The following is a 19031-nucleotide window of genomic DNA, read 5'->3' on the forward strand; positions in this document are numbered from 1 at the left end:
TGTATGAATCTTTTCACCTAAATGGTTCTTTTTCTTCTGCCAACATGAAGGTGATGGATCAGCTTCCAAAAGTCTCCGGAGACAAAGCAGGAGACTGTGAGGACTGTGTAAACAATGTTGATGGTGGGAGGAAGGTGAGCATTTCAGAATGTCAGAATCCCACGACCAGAGAGAAAGGAAAATATGGGTGGGAAAAAGCTCCAGCCAAAAACAACAATGAAAAACCCTCAAAGATCCCTTTCTGCAACTTGAAGATCCAGCGAGAAAGGAGCAAGAAGGAATCCAAGGAGTGGGCAACACCGACGCTCCTGGGGCAGACCCAGCATGGAGTCAGCCCTGCTGGTTCTTTCTCATCTGTCCTAGAATGTTACAAACGACTCAAACAGTTTGAAGGTGCCGAGTCAGCCCCACCTTTACTCATTCATCCATGTCCCCGCTGACTCACTGGGGAATCTGGAATTTGATTATGCCGTGATTACTCTGTGCTGCACTCTAAGTGGTGAGAATGCCAGCCTACTTGTCCTAGGACAGAACCTGGGGAACTTACAGATAACATCGATGCACTGCACACCAGCCTGGAATCCAGGAAGTCCAAGGTTAGGATGCTGGTAGAGTTGGTGGCTAGTGAGGGCCCCTTGCCTGGACTCTGGTCAGCTGTCTTGATGTAATTTCATTTTTTTTTTCAAGACAGGGTTTCCTCTGTGTAGTTTTTTGGTGCCTGTCCTGGATCTCACTCTGTAGAGAGGGGGCCAAGTAGCTCTCCAGGGTCCTGTTTATACAGATACTTGTACCATCCAGGAGAGAGCTGTGCCTTCAGGGCTTACTCACTCCTCAAAGTCCCCACATACAAACACCACAACACGGAGGATTAGATGTCAATATGAATTTTGGGGACCATAGGTATTCAACCTATAGCACTTCCTTCATCTAGAGGCAGATATATAAATGCATGGTAGACATGAATAAAAAGTACTGAAGATACTATTAAGATTCAGAGAAGGTTTCTCAGGAAATGCTTTACCTAGGTTTTGAAAGATAAGTAAGTGTTTCCTAGGTCGAAGGTGGAGTGAGTTGGAAGGGAAGCACAGGTTGTCTAAATCCTAACGCTCCATGAAACTGTCTGTCTTTTCTTCTTTACCACAGCCTGGATCACTTGTCAGTTCATGCAACTGGCACAACTTAGGAGGTAAAAATGAAAGATACAAGTGAAAGACGTAAAGAAGAAAGAGAGAGTGTGGCAGGGAAAAGCAGGGTTTGCATTTCTTAGTTCAGAGGTTGGGTGGATTACTCTGTCTTCATTCATTTTCTGTTCAACTACTTTGTATTTCATCCATGCACGGAACCTGCAGTGATAAAGAGATAAAAAAAAAGCTAGTTGTTACAGATACCGACTTTGGAATGATGCTCTTGCAAGCTCACATGCAAAAGTCCTCACCTCTCTGAGATGCAGGCATCTCGTGTAAAAGGAGGGCATTGGCTTAGAGGATACCTAGGGCCCCTTCTTGACTCTGACATTGATGCCAAAAGGAATGTGGTATTCTTGAATGATCATCAAGGAATGATGTTGTGGTCCAATGTTGAGCTCTCCAGCATGAGAGCTAGAAGGTATCTTAAAGACTTTTCTCCAAGTCTCTTCCTCTTATAGAAGAAAAATAGGAGCAGAGTCTTAACCCTCTCTGCTACATGTAATAACAGCTGTTAATTGTCTATGGTGATGTTTATCCAGAAAGCAGGAAAAATGTTTCTTGCATGAAGGAAAATCAATTCCATTTGGTATTTTAAACTGAAATAAATTTCAGGTGATGTAAAAAAAGACCTAGAACCATTAGCATCAGAATTCAGGGCCTGGAGATTGTAATGTCAGAGATGCTTCTGTGCAGAACAGCAATCTGGGTCCGTCTGTAACTCCAAGATGGGCTTTGATTCCTTAACAGGTAGCACAACAGAAACTCTTCTCACTAAACTGACAGTGAGAGATGAGAGAGAAGGAGAGAGAGACAGAGAGAGACACACACAGAGAGAGACACACAGAGAGACAGAAGAGAGAGAGGGAGGGAGAGAGGGAGGGAGAGAGGGAGGGATAAACACTTTTTGAAACATTAATTTTTAAAAAGATAGTAAATATGAAACACATTTTTTTTTAAAAAAATCACAAATATAAAAATCTAGTTGTCTTTTTATTTTTGGTCAGTTGTTTAATGTAGTATCATCACGATGTAGTTGGTCATGAACTTCCAAGTCCTTGCGAGTAATGGCCTTACATTAATGAGGCTGGGGATCCATTATGCTGGTGTATGCTCTTGCTGTTATTTAATTTCACTTGGCTGAAATTAATCATTAATTATTTCCTCACTTTTTAATAGCAGATTGCTTTTTTTTTTTTCACCAGCGACAAAGCTAATTGTTTTATTTCTACATCTCACTTTGCCCGTGTAGCCAAGGCCGCTGTGTGAATTGGGACTTGGACTTAAGTATGAACATGAACCAGGAAGGTTCCCACCAAAGAAGAACAAAGGTGATAATGAATAAGGCTTTGCTATCGCCCACCACGCAAACAGCATACTGTGTGTGTCAGCCAGGCAGCATGGAGAACACATTATGGAGGACGTTTGTTGCTTCGTAGTTACCATTTCCCAGGCCTTCACTAGAACTTCTGGTTGCGTTTGCTAAGTGAAAGGAGCAGAGCCCTGAAACAACTTACTGTGATGCAGACAGCCCAGCCCTCATGAAGGAATGCACACAAATGTGCGTTGCTGTCCTGAGGGTGGTAATGATGCAGGACACCGGGTAACTGAACTGAGAATCTTGCTTCTAAGTGGTTCCTTGTTCTAACTGGTTCCTTGACTTGAGGAAGCTTGTGCTGGACTCATTTATCACCTTTTTTTCTAATAAAAATTTAAACTGCAAGATTTATGGATTTTTTTTCTAGCTTTGAAACTACAATTTGAATGCCACTAACCCACAGACTGATAATATATTCTCTCCATTCCACATACTAGGTTATTAATAAATATTTAGCCCAGTATATGAATGACAGATACTGGTTATATTTGTTAGCTGTTTGGGACTGGATATCTAGTATATATGAAAATGTACACACACACACGTGTATATAATCAAAGTAGTAAACGTGTTGCTCTCTGGAATTTTGAAGGGAGAGAAATACAGGGTGAGGAGGAAATGGTTCTATTCAAATATCTATGTTCTTTTGAAGGCTGATTTTTTGATAGGATTCTTCAGGCTAAGACCAGATATACTTTTGTTCAGTTGTTACCACCAGAAACCAAGAGCTGAGCTGGTTGGTCTTCATAATGATCCCAAGTAAATTCAAGCTTATTTCCTTTGTATATTATTATTTTATCTCGTTATTTTTCATTACCACAGCAAAAAGGAACACTAAGCCGAAAAACATCACTTCTCCAGATCTTGTTTAGATTGATTATTTCAACCTATGTCAAGTTGAGACCTAAACATTAATGAGATTGACAGATCCCATTTTAAACAGGCATTATGCCAGGATAACAGATGGATCCTGGAACTGTCGGTTGATGGCTTGTGTATAATTCTCTCACATTGTCAAGTGGACATAGTCCTTAACAAGAAATGTCAAAAATGTTTGTCAGTTGGTTTCCAGATGCCTTACCCATGCATCATTACCCTACAGCAGTACTCTGCAAGTCTCTTCAGATTCCTACCAGTCCCCAGAGAAATCACCAATAAACCACATGGACAGGTAAATCATGCCTGGGTGACTTGCTTGCTTTCCTGCCTTGGCCAGCCTCTCATAGCCTATTCTTTACTAATGACCTGAACCATTTCTATGGCAACTACCATTCATCATTTTCTTCTTAGGGAGAGTGTTCTCACATTCTCATTCAAGGAAGAGAGAGTGGGAACCTTAGAAATAGTAAGTAATCAAAATGTGTTTCCTGTCTAAAAGGCCATCCCTATTGTTCCCAACTCTCTCTCTCTCTCTCTCTCTCTCTCTCTCTCTCTCTCTCTCTCTCTCTCTCTCTCTCCCTCTCTGTCATCTTCCCTATTCTTTCCTCTGCTGTAACTAACTTTTTCTAGCCTCAGGCTGTTTATGGAGGCATTGGCTGCTTAAAATGGACACTTGAATTCAGGCTCAGAGACACTTGAACCTAGACCTTAACATTTATGGTCTTTTCCTCATAATAAACCATGAGCACATTAATTAGCTATCCTCCTGCCTCATGGTGTTCTTGCTACCTCTGGCAGATTATTGAAAACTCAGTTTAGTTTATGCCATTAGGATTAGTGATTGATGCCTCCCATTTGCCAAGTAAATTGGCTTTATTGCTGTTAGAAAGCATTATCTCATTAAACTCATTATTTTATCATGAGGTAGTAAGTAAAACAATGTTATTGTTTGAATATGAAACATCCTTCATAGGCCCATGTATTAAAGTCATGGTTCTTGGATGCTGGTGCTATTTTAGAACATTCTGGAAACATTAACAAGTAGAATCCAGCTGGAAAAAGCAGGTCACTGGGTTCTTTCAGTCTCTGTCCCTCTGCTTCTTGTCTACCATGAAGATGTGAACTGCTACAGTACAAGCTCTTCCAGCCAGGATGTTCTGCCTAAGCACATGGGGCTAAGCAACCATGAGTCGAATGCCCTGAAACCATGAGCTAAAATAAGTCATTACCCCATCAGACTGTTTCAGGCAGGTATTACTTAAAAGATGATATAATGTACCTCATGTATAACACACTCTTCTAGAAGCTGGAGATACAATAGTGAGCAAACATGGCCTTAGGAAACTTACATGCTGGTAATGTGTGAAATTAACACTTTTAGTAGAGATAATGAATCGGACACTTCTTCCACCTTATGGTGAGTACCAATTTATAAGGATGAATATACTTCCTTAAGAAATGGCCAACTGTTGTTTATATTATTCAACTATAAAAGATGGATAGTAAGAAAATGATGGAGCACAAAGACCAGGCCATGAATCCTGTCCATTGATACTCAGCTCTCCCAGAAGCCTAGGATAAGTATATATAATAAACATATGTGGCTGGGAAATGGCTTAAAGTAACTATGAGGTAATGCATTGCTGTTAATGAATTCCAATTATGTGGATTATTTATGTATATTCTAGGAAGAAACAAAGTTATAAGCATGTAACTGCAGCAACTCTAAAGGCTGAGAGAAAGATCACAACTTCAAACCTGACTGTACAACAGTGGGAAGCCCTAGTATACACTAACTGACTAACTAACTAACCAATCAGCCAACCACCCAACTAACTAACTAAATAACCAAACAAACAAATAGTAAATAAATAAAACTGTGCTGTAGCAATGGATATAAATATAGATACCTTGGACAATGAGAATGCCAGAATGTCAGGTCAGTCTGAGAACAGGGAACCTAGTACTGTCTAGTCCTTGGCATTTGAAATAGCTAAGTGCTAGGGTACCAGTCCATGTCTATGTTTCAGGTTCTTCATCTATGAGTTTATCATAACTAGATCAAATGATATCTGATTAACACTTTCAGGAAGCATTTCTTTCTTGAAATATGTTCCCACAGTGTGGTGAGAAGATTAGCCCCTATTCTAGGAGAGAGGTGAGACTTGAAGGCTTCCAACCTTGATTTTCAATGCACACTAACCCAATACTACATTATTATGTAATAGTGAGTGAAATCTATTTGAATTACTGGTGGTGTAACGTATTTGTATTTATTATGGTCTCTGCCTCTTTCCCTGTCCCCTTTGTCACGGTAATTCACATCTTGTGGAAAAACCTTAGAAACAACAACAACTTCTTACATTCAAGAGTACTTTTGGCGTCTTGTGTGACCCCAGGTCTAGCCTTTCGAAGCTAAGGCCTCAACAGCTAGCTTGGTGTGTCTCCTGCAGGCAGCTTTCTTACCACCATCAGTCTTACGGGCTGCCAAGTCTTAGTTCTCCCATTTCACTGATGACAGCCTGTCTTATATCTTATAATATCTTTTAAATATCATTTCTGTTTCTATCATCTTTAAGAATTGCTATGCTTATATAAGGTAGATGTTATATTTTAGTAATACTTTATATTCTCTGTGTTTCAGGTTGTCAATCTTTAAGATAGATATAGTCATAGTACTAACCTCAGACAGTTTTGTGAAGGTAAAATTAATTCAAGCATTTGCAATCTTTATTATAGTGTACAGCACACAGTAGGTTCTTAGCATTAGCTCAGGAGTATTATCATTATTTGTAACCATGATGTCTTAGTCAATGTTATAAAATAAAGACACATAAGGACTTATATACCAAATACTGTTAATTCATCCAGTATGTTTTATTGGTCAAGAAACTCTGTTGACTTAAAAAATGACTCAGGAGACAGTTTTTGTATTTTGTGGTAAGAATAAGAAACAGAAAAGGGATATATACATAAATAATTATGATGCCCAATAAAAAATAAGAGAAGATAAAGATCCCCCCTATTCTCAATAGAGTATGTTCATAATTAGGGAATCAGGGAGGCTATAGGAATGAGACAAAATTTTAGTGAAGTTTTCAGAAAACTCTAAGATGTGGCTATATATGTGTTCAAGGTGCAGTAAAAGCATTCCAGTAATGACTATGTAACCTGCACAAAAGTAACATCTAAAGAGTTGTTGCTTAGTACCATGATAACTATGTTTAGAAACTAAGCTTGGAGATGAATGGAAAATTCCTGAATGTAGATTGTAGATTTTGCATTCCATTTGATTTATTTGGATTTAATAAGGCACCTTGTTGTTTAGAACAGTGAATAAAAGGAACAATGGATCATGAAGTAGGAGGCTGCTTTCACTTTTGTTCACTCTAGATGGGGGGGGGTGTACAAATGATCCCGCAGAAGACGGGTTGCCCCTGCTCTTAAGACAAGAGCTTGAAGCTTGCTTCTGTTCCACAGTGGAGCTCATAGGAAGTACCCACTGCCATTTGAGTTCCTTCACCTGTAACCAGGCCCCAGGTGGAGCTCCGGGAGTCCAATCGGTGAGAAAAAGGAGGGATTGTATGAGCAAGACCATGTATGTATTGTATGTTGAGACCATGATTGGAAAAAGCACAGGGACAAATAGCCCAGCTAGTGAAAACACATGAACTATGAACCAATAGCTGAGGAGCCCCCAACTGGATCAGGCCCTCTGGATAAGTGACACAGTTGATTAGCTTGATCTGTTTGGGAGGCCCCCAGGTAGTGGGACCAGGACCTGTCCTTAGTGCATGAGCTGGCTTTTTGGAGCCTGGGGCCTATGCTGGGACACTTTGCTCAGCCTGTGTGAAGGGAGGAGGGGACTAGACCTGCTTGGACTGAATCTACCAGGTTGAGCTGAATCCCCAGGGGAGACCTTGCCTTGGAGGAGATGGGAATGGGGAGTGGATTGGGGGGAAGGCAGGGGGAGAGCAGGAGGAAGGAGGACAGGGGAATCTGTGGCTGATATGTAAAATTAGATTAAATTATAAAATTAAAAAATAATAAAAAAAAGTCAAATAAATTTTGACTTGGGATTAGGACAAAATTTCAAGCCATGTCAGAAATGGCCCTAAATTTATTTTTACCATCTTGTACTATGTATTTTTTGGGAAGCATCATTCTCAGCATTGATCAATATAAAATCAAAGTATGGACAGATTCTGAAAAGCATTGAGGATACTCCCCATCCTGCAGTTTCAAATGGTCATCCAAGATCTAATTTTTATGTAAATAGTAAGCAACTCTATCTTGTTAGTATAGACATTTTCTAATGTCTTTAAAATTATATTATACAGAAGAACTGTTTTTGAAATAAATTTGTTTATGATTCAAAGAAAATAATCACCATTAAGGTCATCAGGTATAGCACTATTGGGGAAAATGTGAATTCATCCTACTACTATAGAGATCACTATGGATAGACTTCAAAAGATTAAACAATGGAATTACCATATGATCCAGGCAAACTATTCCCGAGTATACTCAAGGGAATAAAGTCTGAATACCATAAAGATATCAGCACATCCATGTTTATCACAGTAGTTGTTCACAGTCATCAAGTTACAGAATCAGCCTTGATATTTATCAGCAGATGAGTGGATAAGAAAACAGGGCCTATGTCAGGGATTCTTAAACTTTCTTGACATACAAACCCTTTTGCCCCAAAGTGTTTTTTGTTTTTTTATGTGAAACTAGGTATGTAAATAAAATAGGCAGACTAATCACATGTTTACTGGTAGCTATAAAGAAATTTGTTTTAAAATAATTCTTTGACATATATGTAATTTTATCACTAATGATGAAAGAAATTTTTCTTACTGTGATGGATGTCTATTTATTTTTAATCAGTAATATATCTTCATTTGTTTGTTTGTTTATTTATTTATATTTTTACATCCTGACCACAGTGTCTCCTCCCTCCTCTCTTCCCAGTCCCTCCCTCCCTTTACCTCCCCTCCTCAGTTTCTCTTCAGGGAAGGGCAGACCTCCCGAGGATATCCACCAGCCATGATACATCAAGTTGCAGTGAGACTAGTGCCTATGTATTTTTACACAAAGAATTAAATCTTGGCTGAATATTTAATGTCATGGGATGCAAAGCATCCTCAACAATTTTGGAGTCAATCAATATTTTGAATTTCTAATCATCAATCAATGCCGAGGATGCCACTTTGCACAAATTCCTAGTACAACATGACAGATGCATGTTCAGAAATTGTTAGAGATTCTGTCCTGATCCCACGTCAAAATTCATAAGATTTTTTTAAGGTTAAAGTCAAGTCATCAATTCAAATATTAATTTTAAAAATTAAGCATTCTAGGGCTGTAGCTGTAGCTCAGGAGTAGAGTGCTTGCCTCCCAAGTATAATGGATGCCCTAGGTTCAATTCCCCAGAACTTAAAAAAAAAATCATAACACAGTACAAATCAAAGAAATACTAATCTGAAGTTTGCATGCCAAGGGATGATGGTAGGAAAATATTAATTGTAGTCTGCTTACTGTAATTAAGGCTCGGATAATCAATATAACCACTGTGACTGAAAACAAGATTCTCAAACCTGAACCATGATGTTTCAGGTAGCGTCGGTTGATGTTTTGTGGCACAGTCAAGTGTACATGTGGTGTGTTTAGAACCAAGGCTTCATATTAGGGAAAATAAGCCAGAGGGAAAAGGACAAAGATCATGTTTTTTTTTTTTTTTTCCCCCTCATATTTAAAAATCTAGAATGGGGACTATTTACGGGTGGAGAAGGGCCTGATGGGAGGGGAAGAAGGGCCAGAGACAATGAGGAGTGTGGATGACTAATGTACAGAAATACTCTCTATGCTCTAAATATCTTTAAGGGATAAATACATTGTGAGGTACATATATCTTTGTGTGACATGCTCTTACAAAACAATGCCGATCTCACTCTGCTTCCTACACCCCTGAAACATTGAAAGCACACCTATGTTGTATAATTCTCCGAATCCTTGACCTAGGCATGTATTCAGAATCTACAGATTAGATAACATTAATTTGTGGTCTCTGTGGTCTGATGCTCTGGTGTTTGTTACATCCCAGGAAGTCACTCACAGGATAACTTCATGATGAGAGTCCTTGTCTTGTTGAGTCATGTGATGATAAAAATTGGTAGTCAGCTCAAGGCACTGGCAAACCTCAGGATCCCCTCTGAATCACTAAAATATTAAATTATAATCAGCCCCGTGTTCCTTGTTGGGAGTACATTTTATTTCCTTTCTGTGTTTTGGAAATTGGGGTGGAAATCTACTGCGGAAAGAGCCTCCTCTTAGTTGTGGGTGAGTAGTCCCTCTGTCTCCTTCCTTAGCTCTCGCAGGTATCTGAGTCTTCTGCGTTTGTTTTTATGCCCGAGAAAAAGATTGCCGTTTGGAGGAGTAATATTTTCTTAGGGAAATTTGGGCAATTAAAACATAGTCAGTATATAACATTTTCCCCAATTAAATATTTCATATACGAACAAAACACAGTGTAGGCTTGAGAACAGCATCCCGCGGTATTTTGGCCTTTTGAGCCTTCTCTACAGCCTGAAACAAGAAAAATGCATGCCTTGCCACTTCAAAAAAGGGGAGGGGCACATTTTTGCATTTCAAAATATATTATATCTATAAGGTGCCTTTCCACCCTTTGGGAACTTTCCTTCTTTGTAGATGTTGGAAAGAAGGTAAACAGAGCACCTTGGGACACCCCGGGCGGGCGGACGCTTTGTTTGAAGAACTTTAGAAACCTCGGAACCTGCAAGGAACATTGCTGGGGTGGAGGCCATAGGGGACACCCAGTCTGGATGGCACATAAAAGGAAGGATGCTAAAGTACCACAGCCCCGAACTCCTGCCACTCCACCTGAGAAGCAGAACAATCACGGGGGTGGAGGACGATGTCGGAAGTCTGTAGGGAGAAGAGGGGAGGCAGACACCTGAGAAGTTACTGCAGCAACCAAGAGAAGCCCACATCATGACCACTAAGCAGGATTCGTAAATCCCTCTGCTTTGGGGAGGGCAGCAGGCTCAGCTCAGACACCCCAGCCTCCTCTAGAGCTTCGGTAAGCAGTCCTGGAAAATCGGAAGGGATTGATGCGCCGTTCCAGTCCAATCCATTTTCTAGTTTGCAGGGAAAATCCGGTCCGGTGTTTATTTTTAGCAGCGCTTTCCTGTGACCGAATGCTACTGCTTTCGGACTGGGATACTGAGGACCTTATTGGGGAGAGAAGCCAGGGCGGGCGGGGGAGCGGGAGGCGGTGAAAAAGGGAGGGGGAAGACCTGCGCATGCGTGCCAGCGCCCATGCAAATCTGCTGTACATCCAGAGCAAAGTGGGATGATCTGTCACTACACCTGCAGCACCACGCTCCGAGGACAGCTCCTGCTTGCAGCTTCCAGACTCAGGTAAAAAAAAAAAAAAAAAATACAATTCCAAGCGGCCCTGTGAATGCTTTTCAGTAGCAGATATGCACAGCAACCTAACCCCTGTAGAAGCAATCTGCTGCTGCTAAGTGTCCTTTGGTAGCTGATCGCAGCTTCAAGGTTTAAGAAATCCCATCTTTCAGGAAGCCTGAAGGGAAAGAAGGAAGTACGGGGCGGCGAAATCATCAGACTGCCTTTCCAGATTTGGGGATCTGAAGCGGGCCCACATCTTCCTGCCAACTTCCATTGAACTTCCCAGCACTCTAAAGGGACCGAAATGGAGAGCAAAGGTATGTGACTGTCCCCATCGGGGCACTTCCCGCTGCATGTGCTTGTGTCCAGGGCAGCCCTCGGCGAGGGGACTGCAGTGCTCCGGGAGCGGGAGGAGCATCACACCAGGTCGATAGGAGGAGGATATGCTATGTCCGTTGCAGCAGCAGGAATGTGGCAAGAAGGCCACTAACTCCCACAGCGTGGAAGGCAATGTTTAATACTCCCATCAGTTGCGTAGTGAAGTAGGATGAGTTTCCCCCCCCCCGGGGGGGGCGGGTGAGATGGAGAAGATACCCTCCCAAAATGGAGGGGGAGGAAAGATGTGTTGGTAAAACGATTTCTTTTCTGTATAATGGATGGACTGGAATAAATCTATTCTGTTTGCTTTGGGATTTGCTGATGGGCACATTTATAGCTGATATCCAATAATGCATTGCTAAAAAAAATGTTTGAATTTCTCCACCCCACCCTACAAACATGGTGTTTCTGGGTGTGTATGACCACATTCGACTGCATTTTGAATGGGTAACAGATAAAAAAAATTGTGTCTTTTTGAAACGGCATGCACAGGAACTGACCTCTAAGAAGATCAGGGTACGGAAGTACTGCTTGGCTCTTTTGGGCGCGATGCCGTTCACTAGTTTTGGACCAGTACACATTAAAATTCCCCTCATAAGCAAATCTACAAAATGTACACCCACCAACTGCTACATGAACTGTGGTAATCAACTTCTGGTTGGCATACCTAATGCATATAAACAAAGCAACCATTAACATTGTAAGTTTGGATGTCATTTGGACTTTACCCCCATCTGTACAGGTCTCGTCCCCTCCTTAAAATGCCCACTAGGTTGTGAGGACGCTGAGTGATGTGGCCAGATACCCAGTAGGGATATAGGATGTATTTAATTCTGGTGAAACCAGAGAAATGATGTCAACTTTTATGAAACTATATTCATTACCCAGGACTGGAGAAGCTATATTTGAAGCAAGGTTTTATTTTTAACCAGAATGTCAGTCACTGTGGCAATGTACTTAGGCTCAGGGAGTGGTGTTGAACTACCTATTTCTGGGCTGATTAATGAAACTAGAGTGTTGATGATAGCAGCTATCTGTCCAGTACGGTTTTTTTTTGAGTATTTAATTAGTTTTATTTGAGTATTTGTATGTTTTATCATATTTGTATCCAGGGTAAGCATTGGCACTGTGGGAAGAACTGAAATGATGTGGATAAAGATGAGCTGGAAGCTTTCAGATGGGGCAGATTATTCTTGTGACTCGTTGGTGGGCATTTCCTTATGTGACAATGTACATATAGAGAAAAAAAATCCATTTCTCTAAATATACATAGCATATTACAAAATCTGTTTTAAAATGAAAATCCAATCTTTCTTAAACCATAGATTAATGTAATATTCCAGTTAGTTAAACATTTCTTGGACATAGAGTTAGCAGCAGAGAGTATCATTTTACTATGAAACTGTTTTTCTGCTTAGACGACACCTGGTATTTGGCCATTAAATCTGGTTATTTGGCAATGGTTCTTGGTAACATTCTTGCCTTTAATTTATACAGCAATTATTGGCCCATCGTAAAATGAAGATGTATCTCTCAGCAATGTATTGTATTTTCTTTTATTGCCTATAGGGAATGCTGCCTTCTTCTGAGAGTTCCGGGTGGTTTATATTGTCTAATAATAACAGTAGACTTCCAGCCTTGCTTCCAGTCTGGGGAATTCAGAAGGGAGACAGAATTTCAGAAATAGACCTGGGAGGAAGTGGGCCAAAAGTTCTATGTTAAGTCAGACAACAGTGATACCGTGGATCACAGCTCTGCTAAAAAGGCGACGATAACTCTCGCTAGGAGCCAATATTGTGGTCATTTTGCAGAGGGTTCATAATTACTTGTAACAAAGGAGCAAATGAAAGTCTTGATGAATTTTAATTCCTGGACTTTACAAAGCTGAGCTGCCCAATTATCAATCATGCTAACACTAATACTTTTTGAGTCAATGCAAGTGCCATACTAAAAACAAAACAAAACAAAAAAACCCCTGCAGCTAACTTTAAATGTTTTTTCTAGAAGGGGAAAGGAGCATATTAATGGGTAGTTGCATCTGTATACCATTCTAGTTGGAATATATTTTATTTTTTTATGCCATGTAACTTCTCCCCCCCAAATAAATTCAAGTATAATTATAGGAAAATATTATTAAACATAAGTATTGGAACTAATTTTGAAAAGAGTCAAAGAATCATCACAGGATTCATTTGACTGTGCAATCGTTTTCCATACCAGAAAACAGTCTAATGTCCCATTTAGACTTGAATCCTGTCACGAGCGTCAGGCAACCTTCACATTACCTTTGCTGTTTGAAAAGCAGACTAGCCACGCAGCTCTCTGAGTAACTCCCTTATTCACAAGTAAGATCATTTCTACTTCCTCCCTTACTACTTTACATCACTTCCTGTCATGCAGGACAAAGAGGAAAGTAGTTCAGTTCAGAGTCAACTTTAAGGATCTTTGTGTATCGTGGTAATTACATTGTCTCAAAGACTGAGTGTTTGGAGTAACTTTGATAGAAATTGTGCCTCACTATTTCCGAGGACTAGAGCCGCTCAAATAACGTAAACTGTTTTAACATTTAAACTTGTGGTTCAGAAACTTTTTTTGCACTCCAGAACCTCTTGGTATACTTCATAAACATTCTCATGCAGGGTCCTAGCCAAAACAGTTAATTAGAATGCTGGATTGGAACAAAGAGGTGCACTTTTTTTTTTTATTTTATTTTATTTTATTTTTATTTTTTTTAATGTCTCAGGTGCAATGTGTTTGAGAACCACTCATCTCAGTGCTGGATGATAAATCGTTGCTTGCAGTTACATTTAGAACTTCAGGAGGCTCATCTTTTTTTTTTTTTTTCTCTAGGCCTATTGAACAGACTGATTTCAATAAAACCCCAGGTAGTTTGTATTCAGGGTAAAGTTTCAGGAGCAACGATTTAAAGGTAGCTTGTGTTTCTCTTCTGTTTCCCCTTCTCCTGGTTGCATCACTTTTTTCTTTGCTTACATTCTCAACTTCATGCATGTTACCTATAAAAACACCTGTAGAACTTTTTTTTATATAGAGAGGCTTAGGCTGCACTCCTTGAGAATGAGCTTGACTGGTTGTGGGGAGGAATCTGTGCATAGTTCTTTAAAACAAAACAAAACAAAGTAAAATTACTCTGTCTTAGTTACTTTTCTATTGTCGTGAGGAGACATCAAGACAAAGACAGCTTACTAAAGCAATCACTTGATTGGGGCTTGCTTATGGTTTCAGAGGGTGAATCCATAATCATTACGACAGGGAGCTTGGCAACAGGGAGATATGATTCTGGAGCAGGAGCAGTGCGCATACACATAATTATTATCAAAGGCAAAAGAAAGGGCAAGAGAGAAGGGGGGCATGGACATGGAATGGCATGGGCTTTTGATACCTTATAGCCCATCTCCCCCAGTGACACACCTCCTCCAACAAGGCCACACCCCCTAATCCTTCCTGGATACTTCTACTAGCTGTGGACCAAGCATCCAACTATCTAAAAGTCTATGGGGGCCATTCTCATCCAAACCACTACACCCTCCAAGTGATGCTACTAGCCAGCCAATAACCATTGATCTCAGACCTCAGCACTGTTGGTCTACATTCCAGGCACATGAACATCACCCCAGAGCTTGTTAAAGATGCTGAATATCAGGCTTTCTCCAGATTTATAATTCAAACCTGGATTCCAGAAAAATTGTACGATCGTTTGTATGTGTGTTAAAGTCTCAGAACCATGTATCTCAATTGTGGAAAGCAGATTGTAACTGCAAGCATCTGCACACAGGGTAACTTAGTGGAGAAGCTTTGATTGAGACCATCCATTCTGTGTGGTCATTATGAGTGTGTGGCCAGGTCCTAGACCTCTGCTGGCTTTGGGAAAAAGTGGGAAAGAAAGCCTTTGGCTTGTGATTTGAATCCTAAACAGACTTACTTTTAAGAACCCTCTCTGTTTTTACTCTAGCCGTTTGCTTTCAGACTCCAGTTAATTTTGAACATTTATTCCCTAAGTTCACTTTGAACTCCTGTTACATTACTGCTATTACCCTCTGGTTAAATGATGGTACTAGACTGCTTAGGCCAGGATGCATCTTAGCAGAGTGCAGGATGCTTCCACTGTATTGCATCTTTGTTCCATTCTTTGATGCCACCGTTCTGCACTGTCTTTCCTGACCACTGTGTTTAATTGCTTTTTTTTAAATAGAGTGCTCTACACAGCTGAAATACCTTTAATATGGTGCATTCCTTACACCAGCAATCAAATGATATTTATTTAAACAAATATTTAATGAGTCCCTACTATGTGCCCACCATGCTTAGTTCTGAAAATCTAAAAGAAAACTAAGTTAAGTGTGGTAGCTCATAGCTGTAATTCCAGCATGCAGGGTATAGCGACAGGAGAATCAGGAGTTTGAGGATAGCCTCTACAATATAGTTAATTTGAGGGCAGCCTGGGCTACTTGAGACTCTGCCTAGGTAACAAAAACTAAGATGTAATCACTGACCTTACACACCTTGTTCTCCTACCCCATGTCTTTGCTAATAATAGATTGGTGAGCCTTCTTGAGCCTTTAACATTTCAGCAGGTACCCTGGAGACCACCTCAGGAAAAATGCTTTACTTTCCATGGCAGGGACGCTGGTTTTTACATGCTGAGTCAAACGGACAATAGTCTTAAGCACCACTTTCATGTGTTGAGATTATTATAACCTGGGAGAGAGAAAGCTGACATCTCACAAGGGCACCCCAAAGCATCAGTTTGATATGAGAGCACAGAAGGCAGGAAACCAACTCATTTTCCCAACAGAGACTTGCTCATGCCCTCTGGAGGAGAAAGGAAATGCTTTTGCAGTCCTTAGCTTAGCAGAACTGGAAAGTCATTTCGTGAAAAGTTGCTTCCTCATTAAATGTCAATAAGAACCAGAGAGATCATTGTGGTAGGAGAAGTCAAACCTAATATATAAGGTGGTGGAATAGGTACCGGGTGTAGGATGTACAGCTTCTTGCCCAGTTCTAGGGATGTTAACTTTGAACAGTTCTCTTTGCCTTTCTGGGACTCAAGATTTTTAAGTAGTATAGAGCGCCTGGCTCATTTGATTCAAATGCTTGCTGAATTGCCATGTTATTCCAGGTATATGGCTCAGTGCAGGGTTGGAGATGTGTGTCCTGACTCCCATTCTCTGCACTTGCAGCCGGGATCCACAAGCAGGCTCTGGAGTTGTTTATTTTAGACACGCTACTGCTCCATTCATCTTTCCGAGTCCTTGTAGGCTACCCAGGAGGCTAGAATGGGGAGTTCTATTGTAATTAGAGACCTTGAGAGAAGACTGAATGTTCCACCACTGTAATGCCTTCCTTTGGTTTCTACCTTGGTTTCTTCAAAAGAAAAGCCACTGTGTGGGAGAACATGTGAACACCAACTATGTTGTGTTCTCTTCTGAAAGTGGTTCCAGCTGACCAGCTGCCTAGCTGGGAATGGATTGTATGACTTAAGTAGTCTTTAGCAGATTTGTTATCTTCAGCAATTGTCCTGGGGTGCCCACTTTCTTAGCCCTACATTTTTATTCTTTCAAGCTTGTGAACTGCTGACACTATTAGATTGGTGTTATGTTATTATCTCTATCTATCTATCTATCTATCTATCTATCTATCTATCTATCTATCTATCCATCTATCTATCTACCTATCTATCTGTGTGTCTGTATGTGTGTGTGTATGCACATGTATGCTATGGTATATGTGCAGCTCAAAAGATAACTTGTCAGCCTTGGTGGCAAGTGCCCCTACCCTCTCAGATATATCTCCATCCCTAGCCAGGCTTCTTGTGCCCACTAAGTGACTAATAGTGACTTATCACATTTGTTACTATTGGTTTCTGAATTTAATGCATATTAATGGCTGTAAATAACATCATGAGACATTTTGTGGTTTGGCAAAGGTCTTTGTATGGTATCTGCTTTAGAGCTCCATGATTACATGTTTTCACTTCATTTCATAGACATAACAGAGCATCGGAAGTCTAGTTTGTTTCTTTATAAAACAAGACCCCATATACCCATCCTCACCTCCATCCCACAGTATCAGAATTATAAACTACAGTTTGTTGTTGTGGAGTTAGCAGCAAGTACACTGCATAGATATTTACCAAATAATCCTCACTGACTTCCATAAAGGCTTCATGTAGCAAAGGGGCTACTTTCCCACATATTCTACTTTATTTACTTAATGAATTCCATGTGTTTATCTAGGGTGTTTGGGATAGAACCCAGGGCTCACTCAAGCTAACCATGGGCCACCACTGAGCCACACACCCCAGTAATTTGGAATGTGAACTTTTCTGAAATACCTGAATTTGTGATTAAGTTACTATTGATGCTCTAGGACTTTGTTTTGGGGTAGTTATGTAACATTTTTGTGGGTTGGTTGTAGTTGGAGATACATGAGGTGGAATATCCATTGAATGGGTATAAAACTATGTGTAAATTCCGCACCAGCAGGTTTTCTCACCTAGTAGCCACAGGGCACCCAGGGTACGTGGCACTCAGCTGTTAATGAAGCACTCAGGAAGTTAGGAGTGTGATAGGGAAGTGGCATGGTGGTTCTTATGGAACTAGAGCCAGTAACTGTATTTAACCAGGAACACTGTAGGGCTCCTGCCTTGATTTTTTTAAAAATCATTCCTTAGCGTTAAAGAGAAGATGAACAGCAAAGAAAGATTTGCTTCTTCTGTTACAGGCTTGGGATAAAAAATAAATATGTAAAACAAATGACGAGAAACTGGGGCTAAGAAGACATGTCATTCACCTTATTAGTATCTTTGCTTACAGGACATGTTACAGTTTTTCTAGGACCTATGCATATAGACTAATTTTAATTTTTCTCATATCCCCAGTTACATTTTAAAGTTCCCCTTTTTTCTCCTCACAAATGTGAGGTTCTCACCTAGAGAAGTTAAGCTACTTAGCCTCTGTGATGCAACTGATTGATGCTACCTGGGCAGAAGTCCAAAAGGACACCTGTTGTCCTTTCTTACATCTTTTCCTTTTTCACTAACGTGTAACCTGCTTGGATGTTTACCTAAAAGAGACTTCATCACTGAGGATTCAAGTCATGAGCACATTTCATTGAAAAGGGCTTTACACCACATAAAGGACGTTATTTTTCACTTAGGCTGGCCTCAAACTCACGATGGTCCTGTCTTAACATCCCTATGGCTGGTCCTATAGACATGGGCTCATGGGCTTTGTTTCTGTTCTGTTTGTGTTCAGCCAGACAAACAGCCCACAAGGATAGACAGCAAAAAAAAAATCCAGAAGTTTATACAGGCTATTCGAAGGGTCACCAAATAAAAAAAAAAAAAAAAAAAAAAAAAAAAAAAAAAAAAAAAAAACTTTTCTGTAGCAACTAGGTAAGAAGAAGCAGCCATTCCAATCTCTGCTTCCTGGAATCTCCCCTACCCCTACAATTATCAACCATGAGAAGCAGTCAGGTTTGTTTCAGGGCCTCAAATACTGACTGTGTTCAAATAGACCAAACAGACCTTAGTACAAGGCAAACTGAGAGATTTCTCTCCCACTATTTGGAAACTGGAAAATGTAGATATGTTTCTGGCCTCAAAACATATTAAATTGTTGGGTTCTTTTGCTCCAATTTTCATTCACATTCTAAATTCTATAAATAAGATAATTACAAAACATCTTTTATATGATCACTCTAGTTGGGAGTCAAAAATCTGGGAAATTTGAAACCGCCTTTCCAAAGGCTTCTTT

General features: G+C 40.3%; 1 protein-coding gene across 1 annotated transcript in view; it reads left to right on the plus strand.

The window, feature by feature from the left end:
* Positions 1-10776: 10776 nt before the first annotated feature.
* Fgf12 (fibroblast growth factor 12) overlaps positions 10777-19031 on the plus strand; it is a 533778-nt gene continuing 525523 nt past the window's right edge. Inside the window, exons 1-2 of the mRNA XM_028890065.2 lie at positions 10777-10887; positions 11049-11195. Coding sequence (XP_028745898.1) covers positions 11183-11195 — 13 coding nt within the window. The 5' untranslated portion in view covers positions 10777-10887; positions 11049-11182. The remainder of the gene's footprint in view (positions 10888-11048; positions 11196-19031) is intronic.

The sequence above is a fragment of the Peromyscus leucopus genome, chromosome 12 (genome assembly GCF_004664715.2).
Source record: "Peromyscus leucopus breed LL Stock chromosome 12, UCI_PerLeu_2.1, whole genome shotgun sequence".
Taxonomy (NCBI): Eukaryota; Metazoa; Chordata; class Mammalia; order Rodentia; family Cricetidae; genus Peromyscus; species Peromyscus leucopus.